Source organism: Microsporum canis, genomic scaffold, assembly GCF_000151145.1.
Source record: "Microsporum canis CBS 113480 supercont1.2 genomic scaffold, whole genome shotgun sequence".
NCBI classification, from domain to species: domain Eukaryota; kingdom Fungi; phylum Ascomycota; class Eurotiomycetes; order Onygenales; family Arthrodermataceae; genus Microsporum; species Microsporum canis.
In genome coordinates, this window is record NW_003299168.1 from 2,779,518 (window position 1) to 2,791,727 (window position 12,210).

The 12,210-nt window shown below is 47.5% G+C and overlaps 3 protein-coding genes across 3 annotated transcripts; 1 reads left to right on the forward strand and 2 right to left on the reverse strand.

Annotated features, from left to right (window-relative positions):
- Nucleotides 1-2,499: 2,499 nt before the first annotated feature.
- On the forward strand, nt 2,500-4,057 carry MCYG_02498 (conserved hypothetical protein; the record flags this gene model as incomplete). The annotated part of the gene is made up of 3 exons (XM_002849518.1): nt 2,500-2,613; nt 2,712-3,336; nt 3,405-4,057. The coding sequence occupies 3 exons, from the start codon at nt 2,500-2,502 to the stop codon at nt 4,055-4,057; spliced, it is 1,392 nt and encodes a 463-aa protein (XP_002849564.1).
- A 432-nt stretch (nt 4,058-4,489) lies between these two features.
- MCYG_02499 (sulphydryl oxidase Sox) lies at nt 4,490-5,792 on the reverse strand (the record flags this gene model as incomplete). Its single annotated transcript, XM_002849519.1, has 3 exons — nt 4,490-4,635; nt 4,689-5,504; nt 5,567-5,792. 3 exons carry the CDS (start codon nt 5,790-5,792, stop codon nt 4,490-4,492), a joined length of 1,188 nt encoding a protein of 395 aa, XP_002849565.1.
- A 902-nt stretch (nt 5,793-6,694) lies between these two features.
- MCYG_02500 (uncharacterized protein) lies at nt 6,695-8,168 on the reverse strand (the record flags this gene model as incomplete). The annotated part of the gene is made up of 4 exons (XM_002849520.1): nt 6,695-7,307; nt 7,365-7,482; nt 7,560-7,932; nt 7,995-8,168. 4 exons carry the CDS (start codon nt 8,166-8,168, stop codon nt 6,695-6,697), a joined length of 1,278 nt encoding a protein of 425 aa, XP_002849566.1.
- Nucleotides 8,169-12,210: the final 4,042 nt, after the last annotated feature.

Consider the following 12,210-nt stretch of genomic DNA (forward strand, 5'->3'; position numbering starts at 1 on the left):
CTTCGAGTTTCCCGTGTACCCTTTTTACAGAGCCTAGTGGTGAAAGCAGAGACAGACTGAGTCGGAATTATTTAATGCAACCAACTCTGCTCGCGATGAACTTGCTGGCTTTGCTGTGCTTTTTTCTTTGCTCGATCATTAAAAGCGAAAGAAATACAAAAAAATAAACTGCTTCGAAGTAGATATTACATAATACTACTATTTGATTAAGTAAGCATCCGGAGTTCCGACTTTCCTTTTTCAGCCTTTTTTTCTTTTTATTGCCAGAGCAGGAAGAGTGGGTCCGCTGTGAATTGGCTGATTGGCCGAATCCTTTGAAGCTGATTGGTAAGTGGAATCCCGTGCTAGCCTTCTTCGGCCTTCACCCTTTGTCATACAGCAGCGAGTACTATGTATGTATGATGTCGAGTATGTATGATGTTGCTCATATCTACAACGATGAAGTGGTTGGACTTCCTGGCACATCGTGCCGTCTCCTCGACAGCTGTCTAACAGGGGTTACTTGAGTGGCTGTCAGCGAGAACTCAGACTCTCTATTACTCCTCATGGAGCACGTCCAAGTATATGTGTTGTACGTATCGACTTCCCTCTGCCTATCAGGGCGCATTTACATTATCAACTGAAAGCTATGCTCATATGCGCGGCTATTTAAACGCTTGAGCAGTCTCCAGGGGGCAGATCAGGCCTTTAGTCACACAGCATCTGCAAGATTGCGTTTTGCATCTGCCCGTTTCACCGAGGATGTATATGTTATTAACGACAATGCAGAAGCCAAGACGAGAAGACGGGCGTAGTGAAGAGTGTTGACCACTTCTGTATGCATTAGCTGAGACATTTCAACATGAACAACAATAACCCCCTAACGGGTAGAGAAATATTGAGTGATGGTGCCTACCAATATGCATAAAGGTACAGCCACTTACGGCGTCCTAATACAGGTCATATCCTATATATGAGCTCTTTTACTTTATTAGATATCCGGAAGCACGTAAGTGTCTATATATTTAGATTCTTCACCAAAATAAAACATAAAGCTATCGAGATTAATGGCTAAGATGACCTACTATGTATAGACTAGAAGGCTGTTTAAAGCTCATAAACTAGCACTGGATTGGTACTAAAAGGGTATAGCCTGGCCATGCTCAACATCCTCCTTATGTATACAAAGTGCATCTTCGGGGGTTCAACATGCACTTACTACATAGTATGGACGTTCAGCTAACAGCATCATATGTCGCGTTAGCTTGGGCCGTCGGTTTTTATATCACCGAATGTATCCATGACTCTCCATGGATTATGAGCTGGGATGCGTCTTGGCTGCTCTTCACAATGTCTTGTTACAGAAAAAGAAAGGAATTCCAAGAACTGTGTGGAGAAGGATCAAGCTGCTCCACAGGCGGTCGTCATAGTTGTTGCAGGCAGGGCTGGTGAGTTCCCACCAGCTTATTCGTGGCTGATAAGTTGCTAATCCAGATCGCTGAAGAAAACTCCGTGATGATATGTCTGCTCCGGGCTTTTCATACATCACAACGGGTACGGGGGGGGCGTTGATCTGTGCCGCAAGCCCGCGCTCCCTGCAGACGTTATCAGGGAGCTCATGGTAGTGGTTTCGCACACTCTAACGAACGCCATATATTGGACGACCAGATATTAAAGGGACCAGGGAAGAACTGGTTGGCCAAGCGCGTGGCGCCTGGGCACACTTTCGCTCCATCTCGAACGCGACCCTCCCGGGCTTTGTGTCTTGTGAAAGCATTCATTCCTTATGAAAAAGGACATCTCGGTCTTTGTTTTATGCCTGTGCAGACACAAGTCCGTATTTCTAAGTGTATTCACACCGATTGACGTGCATGCAGTTGGGCTATACGGGCTCTGGGCGGCCTTGGAGCCCTAGCATCTGTCATTTAGACCTCGCAAGGTGCGTGGATTCCCCGCTGGCCCCTATGTTGCAGGGGCTGATCTCTCCCTTGGCAGCGCTGGTTAGAAGTGGACTCGCCAGTAAGGAGACCAGGCGGTAGCAGCCCAGAAATACGGATTAATCAACCCCCCTTGCAACGGAGAATCGCCTGCCTCGGGACGATTATATTATTTATCATTCATTATCCGCCTTCATTCGCTCACATACACACACACACCTCTCTCTGTCTCTCTCCCCTCCCTCTCCCTTCCTTCTCGCTATATATTTCCTTCAGGGCATATATCTTCCCTTCTCCTTGTCACTCATTTTTTAAAGCTGTTCAACTGTCAATTGAATATATCCCCGGCGTTCTGACTTTTGGGCAACGCGAATTCCGGTTTTTTTTCTTTTCTTTTCTTTTCCATCCCAAACAACGGTTCCTACGTAATCACTTTTAGACGGTTACTTGCGTACGATTCCTAAATCCTCCTGGCGAGAAGATCAAAAAGCGAGAGAATCGTCGCTTGATATTAACGTGAACCGAACCCCGATGTGTATGTATATGGTCAAGGGGCACTTGGGGTCTATTTGATTGAAAGAATATGTTTCCTTTCTCTCTGATTATGTCGCTCTGGCGATCTACACTATCGTTGATAGTAGGAGGAGAATCTGGTCCTCCTACGAGGGATAACGGACGGAATGTCAAATGGTTAGATGTGAGTCGGCTCAGATGTCTCGACTATATCGACTATATATATATGTATATGTCTACTACTTTCTTTGTTCGGATTGCTCACTGGCCTGGCTTGTATAGGGGCTTCGTGGAATCGCATCGTTTCTAGTCATTCTCACCCATCTAGCACGAGCATGGGATTATGAGCTCTTCAGCGCAGGACCCGCCGAAGGGACGCCTCGATTGCTACAGCAGCCTGTCCTCCGTATCCCGTGGCAGGGCCGCATAGGCGTCACCATATTCGCATTCTTGACCGGTTATGTTTGCGCGTTGAAACCTCTGAGGCTGTCTGGTTCTGGAAACTATAGTGCTTCATTCACCTCCATCGCAAAGAGCGCATTCCGCCGTCCTCCACGATTGATTCTTCCTGCCACAATTGCATTGCTGTGTACATGGACAATCGCGCAATTTGGTGCCTTCAAGGTAGCCACAAGATCAGATGTGGATTGGTTTAGAGCAGCAAGCGTCAAGGTCGACCCTTCATGGCTTAAAGAAATCAGCCGCTTGTTCTTCACCATCCTGTCGACATGGACGACTTCACGAAACGACTATGACGACCACCAGTGGGCACTGCTACCACTGCTAAAAGCCTCGATGTTGGTCTACATCCTGCTTGTTGCGACCATGTATGTCAAGTATCACTACCGCTTGGCCATTTACGGTGGGATGATCCTATACTTCCACCAAAACCCAACTTGGAACACAGGTGAGAGACTCTCCTATCTTGATAACTCCACTCAGCTATCTGTAATACTAACGTTTGGCCTGCTACAGAAACCTTTGGGCAGCAAGCATGCTATGGTATGCTGCTCTCCGACATTGCAAGCAACCATCCCGAAAATTCCTATCTCTCCTCGCACCCCTGGCTCCGACGCACAATCTGCTGGGTCGCGATCTCCCTTGGACTATGGTCCGCCTCCTATCCCGAACACGACGTCGAACGATGTGGCTGGTCCAACATTCTCCACGAAGGTTCTAAATACATGTTCCCACCAAATGTGAATCTCGGTAAACGCTTCACTGCCCTCGGAGTCGACCTTATAATACTCGGGATATTCCTCTCCCCGTCTATCAAGAACATACTCTCCAACAGCTTCTTCCTTTGGTTTGGTCGAAATAGCTTTGCTGTCTACCTTACCCATGGTACGTTACTGAAGACGGTTCTTACCTGGATGATTTACGGTACCATCACCGGAGAACCATGGGTCGTCACGAAGAATGAAAAGGGAGAAGACGTCCTCCCTCCGTGGCTCCCTCGTGCGTCGCCCGGTGTATTCGCCATTTGTATACCAGTTTGGCTTGTGATTGTATACACCGTTGCGCATTTATGGACGACATATGTCGACTCCTTCTGTGCGCGGCTGACGCAACGACTCGAGAATCTTACTTTTGAGTCTGACAATGAGAAGACCCAGCTTCCGAGGTGATGGGAGCCGTGGAAGTAAGTGTGTGATTTTATTTACTTTACATATACCCATGTTCGTTTCCTTGTCCCTTTTCTTTTTAATGTCGGGCATTAGGCCATCTTTCCTTTGGATATTTCCCCAAATCAGAGCCGAGAGAGATGTACATTTCTTATGTACTATATACACTGCCTTCCCGGTTTATGAGTCTTTGCATACCAGCGCTTTTTATACCAGTCTATTTTTTCCAGTTCTAGCATCTCTTTTGGATAGAATATCTCTGAGGCTAGATAGGTAGCATATATTTATATATCTGCCTTCAATTGACACTGTTCTTAATACACCTATAGTGGTCCATCAATTCACAACGTATAGCGTTGTTCTTAGCTCATTTATCACGGCTTGAAAACAGTGTCAGTTCATATGTTACTGTTATTCATTACGCTCGTTTCATAATTACTTAGACATTGCTTTAGCTTTCTCCCATACGTCCTCGAGATCTCGTCCAACCAACCTGAGGGCGTCCTTCTCTGCTTTTCTGGCTGAGAACTTGGCTTCTCGCTTCTGGATCAAGGCCAGAGAGTTCTCCCTCTCGATTTCAACTATACGAAGCATCAGCAACTTCCCTTGGTAATGTAGCCACGAGTCAACTTACCATGAATATAGACTGCAGCACGCTTACCGCTGAACATGGCGTGGACAACATTCGTGCTGCCGTCGTTGTTTGCATCGCCAACAGCATATACGCCAGAGACAGAAGTTCGCATTCCATTGATGTTTACAGCGATCTTGTTTTGATTGGCCTTGTCCCGCTGTAGACCTAACTGGTCAGGCAAGTCGGACCTTTGGACAGCCGGGAAGTTGGTGATGAGTGCGTTTCTCTCAGTGCTTTTCCCATCTGTGAAGTTGATCCGGAACAAATCATACTCCTTCCAATTCTCTTTATCGCCCACCTTGGAGCCATCCCTGAGACGGACAATGGACTGGATGACTCGGTCCTCGAGTTTGACGTTGTATTTCTTTAGTTGCTCTTCCCAGCGGGGGTATTTATCAGCCAGCCTTTTTCGCTCTTTCTCGTCGTGTTCGGTGCCGTTCACGAATGCAATGATGTCCCTGTTCAGACTCCACATCTCGAGGACGCTGTCCATGACATCTCCAAGTGGCCCCAGGACACCAAAGGGCTGATCACGGTGCTCCCATCCATCACACCAGGGGCACCAGAAGATTCCTTTGCCAAAGTTCTCCGAGATTCCGGGAGTGGATGGAAAAACATCCTTCAAGCCGGTACCGAGGACAATCTTGCGAGCCGTATGGACGCTACCATCTGCACCCGTTACGGTAAAAAATGGGTATTGTCCCGATTTCGTGTCAATCTTGGCGATTTGTGTTACCTTGACATCCTTGATATGGGTGGTATTGTATCTGGAGATTTGTTGCCTGGCAAGGGCGCGGAATGCACTTGGCACCGCTCCTGGACACGACTGTTAACCAAAAGAGAACAGAACGCAGGCGACCACAACATGAGAAACATACCATCATTGCCAATAACATCATGCATATGGCGGGTAGGACCATTGCGGTAGTGGCCATCGTCATAGAGCAAGGCAGTTCGTCGGACCCGACCTAGGGCGCTGAGGGTGCTGAGCCCAGATGGACCGCCGCCAACGATGATAACCTCGTAGTCAACACTGGGCGGAGGAACCGCAAGGCCAGCAGTGAAGAGGGCAAAAAAGACGAGCGCAAGGAGATGGACACCCATGTTTGACGGGCTATGCGTCTATATATCCGTTGTGGGGAAGAGAGTCAATGCTTGAATTCTTCATCGTCCCAGAGGGATCACCTCGCCTGGCTTTTATAGAGCTCTCTCCGGTTTTTGCCATCAGATCATCATCGTGTTTGTGGTCATGCAGCGCATAGTGTGCCATGTTTTTGGGCAATGGCATGAGCTGCAACCCCGAAGGTACTTCCCGTCTCTCGTGAGGCTGGCTGACATGGCCATGCAGCATGTACTTGGTAGATCCTTACACGGGAAGAAGAGAAGTTGAGTGTCAAGAGAGAGAGCAGCCGTCGACGGTCAAGCAACAAGGTCTTTGGTGGCAGATGAGAGAGAGAGAGATAACGGAGTCCTGACCAACATCGCCATTATCCCTTTCGTATAACACCTGGAGTGGACAGCACGAAAAATCAAGGTATTCGTCTCTGCTTTTCCACAAAGATTGGGTATAACCATGCTCTTCGGCTTGCGTAATGGCTACTACTCTGCAAGTCGAAGTAAAAAAGAAAATATCCTGTTGGTGGCGCGAGCAGCATTGAGCAGAAAAATACGCTGTTGGCTTGTTGGCGCCCCTTTACCCGCCGAGGTTGAGAGGACGGGCTAAATTACTCCATCTGACCCAATTTACAGTCTCTGTTGGGTTGATGCCGATAAGCCGAATTAATGCAAGATAAAAAATAGTCTTTGATACTATTCGAAGTCCTGCCAGAGCACCTCCAATCATCTATTAGATACGTCACCGTACATCCTTTGATAACTCCATACACCCAATGCAGCCATATGCCAGACGATTCTCATATACATACAAATACCGTTCTCCATACCCCGTAAAAAAACGCTCATATGGAAATAAATCTCCCGCCCATTAGTTTTCCCCCATAACCGAATCAAACCGGAGCCACCTCTGTATTTCCAAACTCTGGGGACGTTCCAGGCCTTTGGGATTTTCCAGACTTAATTGAATGGGCACTGTTGGCTGAATTCAACGACCGTGGAGAATGTGTAACACTTTCCAAATTTTCGATTTTAACATGCACCTCGCTGACCTTGACGATAGCATCCATTTGATGGTCAGGCCCCTGCACAATAGCCTCTTGGCTCTCAGGAGTAGTGTGCGGCTCGACACCACTGTGGTAGGAGTTGAGAGGGTAGCAATAGGTCTTCATTCCAGGATTCACTCCATAGATTGTCCCCTCTTCCTTCGTTGCGTATAAGCTTGTGTCTGTGGCCCAATAGGGCTTGGGTTTCCGTCTTGAGGCTGGCTTTCGTATGATACTTCGAGGCCATGAGGAAGATCTGGACGATCCTGTGTGACGAGAGGTAGCTTCTCTTAGAATGAGTTTAATGAGGGGCCCAAGCATAGGTATGCATGCGGCGATCATGATCAGATATTGTTCGATGCATAGCCAAAACACCAGGTCAATGGTGTTCCACGAGTAGTCTGCGCGGGCGGAAAGTCGAGAAAGGAAGATCGTTTTCACGACAGAAGCGCCTACGGCACTGGATATTGTAAGTAAAAAAGCTCTCTCCAAAGAAGCGTTGATTAAGAAGGCATACACGAATCCAAGAGCAAAGATAGCCGCTAGGCCAAGCTTCACGCGGAGGGGCATTTGCAGTTTAGAAATTAAGCGCACAGGGTACACAGCGAGTGCAAGATCCGATGTCGCAGAGACAGCTACACAGACATGTCAGTTAATTGGTGGTCCTGACCTCCGTCATCAGTTGAGATTCTTCGAGCGCCGTCGGACTAACCTCCAGTGAAAAATGCGAAATCCCTTTGAATGCGGGGATTCCAGCATTTCCCTTTGATCCTGCGATCCCATAGTGATTGCACGGGCGTACATTGCCCGTAGATAGTATAAATGCAGACAAAGTTGACGGCCGACAGAAAAATCATACCGCCGTAAAAATAAGGTGTTTGCCGCGTTGTATGGCCAATGACACGCAAAAGGAATAACATAATAGACACTTTAGCCCAATTCGTAGATGCAACGTGAAATCCTTGGGAAATCCAGTTGTATTTATCCGCTTGCATTGCCTCCTCTTTAGTAAGATAGAATTGATGGCGACCGGTGCCGTGAGCTATGCTAGTGGTGACCATGGCGGCATTAACCACAGCGCAGGCCTAGGGAAAAGACGTTAATACCAATACCTGCCAACAAAAGACAGCATATAAAATTTATTTACCAGAGCAAGTATAATGAAAGCGTCGTCCCATCCAAATGCTCTCACGACTTTAACCCGAGTCCATGTTCTGGCTAGCACAAGTAGAAGAGATAGGCTGAATCCGGACCAGGTTAAGATGATGATAATATGACCCTTGTTGACGTCTCCGTCGGGAGGCTCCTCAGGAACTATCATGTTGCAATGTCTGTATGAGTTGCTCTGATAGCGACCGACCTCTCCAACAATGAGACTTGAAAGGACTTCCTTTCAAGGGCAGCAGAAGGTCAAATAGACAGCTGTCAAGTCGATGAACGAAGCTGCCGTCTCCATAATAGAAAACACGGAGTAACGGAAGCATCTTATAATGAAGCGGAAGACCCCCCATCCTGGCTCGTGGTATATTACTTTGTGCATGGAGTTTGCCACTAAAAGCGGCCCTGGGAGTTTGATGCTAGGCTTAATCGTATTTTCCGTCAGGGTATGGTTTAGATCGGCATTTCTTGGGTTCAACGATCTCTCTCGATCTCGCTCTTCCGCTCAGTCAGATCTTCATCTTCTGGGTCAGAAGCGCCTGATAACTAGATAACGGGTCCCCTCACGCCACCGCAATAGCGAGCAGTCCATGGTTATTTCACCCTCCCAAGTCGTTAAGGGTTTTACTATGTAGATCTTACATACATAGTAGGGGTTTTTTTATGGCCCGGGAGGAAGTAAAATTGCTCCATACAGGGGTGGAGAGCCCGCGCCGCCCGAATACCAGGGTTCCAGTGTACCCTATCGGAATGCGTTAAAAACGCCATTATGAATGGTGAACCACATGCTATTAGGTAAATCATGCATATCAATCAGAGGCAAATCGATCTCGGCTTTTTGCGTTGATGGGCTTGATTCACACGTTTTTTCCTTGTGTCTTTGCTCATGGGGACAAGACATATAGTGAACCCCAGCGGCCCGCTAAAATTGGGGCAAAGAAGCGAACCAGAGGGTTTTGCTTGTAAGAAAACATTAACAGATAATATATCTATTAATGTTATATATATGGAGTAGAATATACATATATACTCATAGTAATGACCAGAAGTCCAGCTTGCAGAAGTTTTCTGAAAAAAAGTCCAGAACATTAACACGTGACTGTGCTTCCTAATTTGGTACAACTGGGAGCCTCGAATGCCAAGGGGACAATCTAACAGCCACGAGATTGAGAGGGCGATATATTGGCATAAATAAGGGTAGTGTTGCGTACATAGTAATATAAATAGTAGGCACTGTGTAGCTATAGCGGAAGTAATTCATTCATTAGAGCTGAGATATTTCTGCTGTGAAGCATGGCAGATGCATACTGTACTCCGTATAAGCAACTGTACTATGTAAAAGGGGAGAAAAAAGCAAAGTACACCATATCAGAGGGCTGGGACAAGCTCTGAAGTAAATGGCAATCCATCAAAAGTGACATATAAACCCGGAGAAAAAAAAAGTCTGTTTTTCATACTGAGCATAGCGTAGGGAAATAGGAGAAAAGAGGTGAAAAAGGAGATTTGGTTCTGCAGCCTTGAGCTAGGCTGGAGGCTGGAAAAACAGTGAGAATTCTCTGAGGATATCCCCTGCAGCTGTAATGCATAAGGCTCGGTCAAATTGAACGATAAATGCGCCCGACTGGACCGGTTCGCTTCCCCTCGACCAATAAATCGTCAACCCCCGGACGGCTCAACCGGGCTCAGGGGTGAAGAAATCGGCTTCTGTGGGGGGTAGGACGGGGTGAGTAAGAGACCGAGGTACAGGTTATCAGAAGAAGAAATAAAAAGCGTAACAAAACGTCCCAAAGCCCAAAAAGTGCGAAAGTCAAACTCCGCGTGCGCCAAGCTTTCGCCAGTAGTCATACAGGACATGATGAAAAAGAGTAGTATACAGGCAAGGAAATATATCAAGATCAAACAAGATATAATCTTGACCAGCAGCGGAATGGTGCGTAAAGGTGAACCCGTGGTAAAAGTTGTCACCAATCGGAGGACAAGAGAGTGGTTCATTATTACCATGCCAAGATATAAACCGGCACGGTAGAACCAGGCTGTAGTATAAAATAGGGCACCATATGGCGTAGACACCACCTGTGTCACCAGCTGCTATTCGTAATATGGCGATGAATGTGGATTATAGGGAACGGCGAGGTCGAGGCTGAATTTCAGCCATCCAAGGCAAAGGTGACGGCTGAAGGGTTCGTAATGTTTGTCCCGTTTCCGATCCAAAGCCGTTTGGTGTGAGGCTGGTGTTTATTTCCACTTGACTCCGTCGAACCCGGAGCGTTTCTTATCGCCACATCCAGAGGGATCTGAGTTGTGTATACAGGGTTTGGATGATCTCTTGATGCCCGGATTTTGGCCTAGTAAATTCCAGAGAAGTCAATGTTAGCAAATTACATAATGTAGAGTGCAGACAATGGTAACAGGAGTTCAATTGAGACAATAAAGCTACGAGCACGATGCCTACCTTGGCCAGTGGGCGAGGAATATCCGCTGCTGGAAGAGCTTCCAGTCGAGCCAACAGAGGCTTGAGATTTGTGAGGCATAATGAGAGGAACCTGGAAGGTTGTGTGTGGCCGATATTGGAGAGGTGTGAAGAGAGACGAACTTCCGCTTGTTGTTAAGACGGAAGCTTGATAGTGATAGAAGGTGGAGAGAGCGTTGCTGTCAGAAGACGATAGACGGGAGATGGGCTTGTATATAAGCTTGAGGTGTAGGCGGTAGAGATGTGTTTAGAGGAATGATAATCGGAAGGAAGATTCTCCAGGTATTTATAATCTGGAGGAAGAGGCTTAAGAAGAAATCGAATGTCACAGTGCACTCCGGGATTCAAGGAATCTGCAAGAGGGCGATGAGGAGAAAAGAGAGGTGAGGAGAAGAGCCTTCGGGTAAACGCCAACCAAGGTATCTACCCGGTATGTTCTTCTTGCCTTGAAAGTAGCTCTAAAGATAGAAAATGCCGCGGGGTTGAAGCCAGGCAACCAAAGGGACGAGCAGGTAGAGGGTGAATTCTGTCGGCACCAAATAAAAAGAGGGCAAGAGTTTTTTTTTTTTTTTCTTTGCTTAGCAGGGTATCTGATGACCTTCTACTATGTGCGTCATGGTAGATGGGCCAGGCAACAGTAGATGAAATCGCAAGAAAAGCCAGACAATTAGGCAGAAGTGTAGGTAAGAGGAGAGGAAGAGAAGCTCATTCGACGAAGGCACGAGTTCCGTGGCTGGCAAGGCAGAAGGTGATCAGTATCTGAGCTGCTTTCCAGGACGTTCGAAGGTGTGCGAGAGAAAGTGAGGGATCAGAGAAAGACGGAGAGGTGAGAGGACGGAGTAACCCCCGGAAAGAAGAAGCCCAAGTAACAGGGGCCACGAACTCCAAAAAACAAAGAGCTTCCCTTTTTTTTTTTTTTAAACTTGCAGCACGGTTGCTGATAGGCGGAGCTAGTCAGTGAGACAGCGTCAATTGAACGTGGTTCATCTCTTTGGCCTCTAGGATCGAAGCTGTTTCGCGTTCGTCCAATTGTCACGCCAGCTTCCTTTGGCGTCCGGGGGAAGGAAATGATAAATAGAAAAAGAAAAAAAATGCGAGGCCAGACCAGCACAAGCCCACCTCATCAGGGGGAAATGGAATAATGGGGTCACCAGTCGAAGATCCACGCCAGGGAACAGAAGCGAAAAGCAGTTTCTCCGTAGTTTCGAGTGGCTCAGGAGGCTGGCCAGGGCGATCATTCATCTGCACATCAACAGGCAGTAGCAGGCAGCAACGGGCAAATTGGCTCAAATCCCAGCAAGGGAGTACAGGCTGCAGCGCGTGAAGGAACAAGGCATCGCTGAGGTTGAGGAGCTCGGGAATTTTGATGCCAGCAAAACTTCCTCTTTAGGGTTTATACGGCGTCACTTTTCGCGATGGCTGGGAAGAGAAACAAAAGTACGAAAAGGGAAAGGCGGCGTGGCCAGGCAGAAACCACGGCCCGAGCCCTGCTTTTCGGCCCAAAGCAGTCTAGCCTTGTTATTGATGAGTCAGCAAGTGAGGCGACATCTGCGCTAGCTGTCTTTAGTCACTACATCACGTGTTAAATCAGGCAAGGTAATCACGTGATATAACCTCCTTTTTGGCTCGCTGCCCAAGGGGAAGAGAAGAGAAGCGCGCAGCCACGCCAGGAATAGTTTTGAAGAGAACAAGTCTCAGCGTTGGATGCATGCCCAATAGTCACAATCAGAGGCGG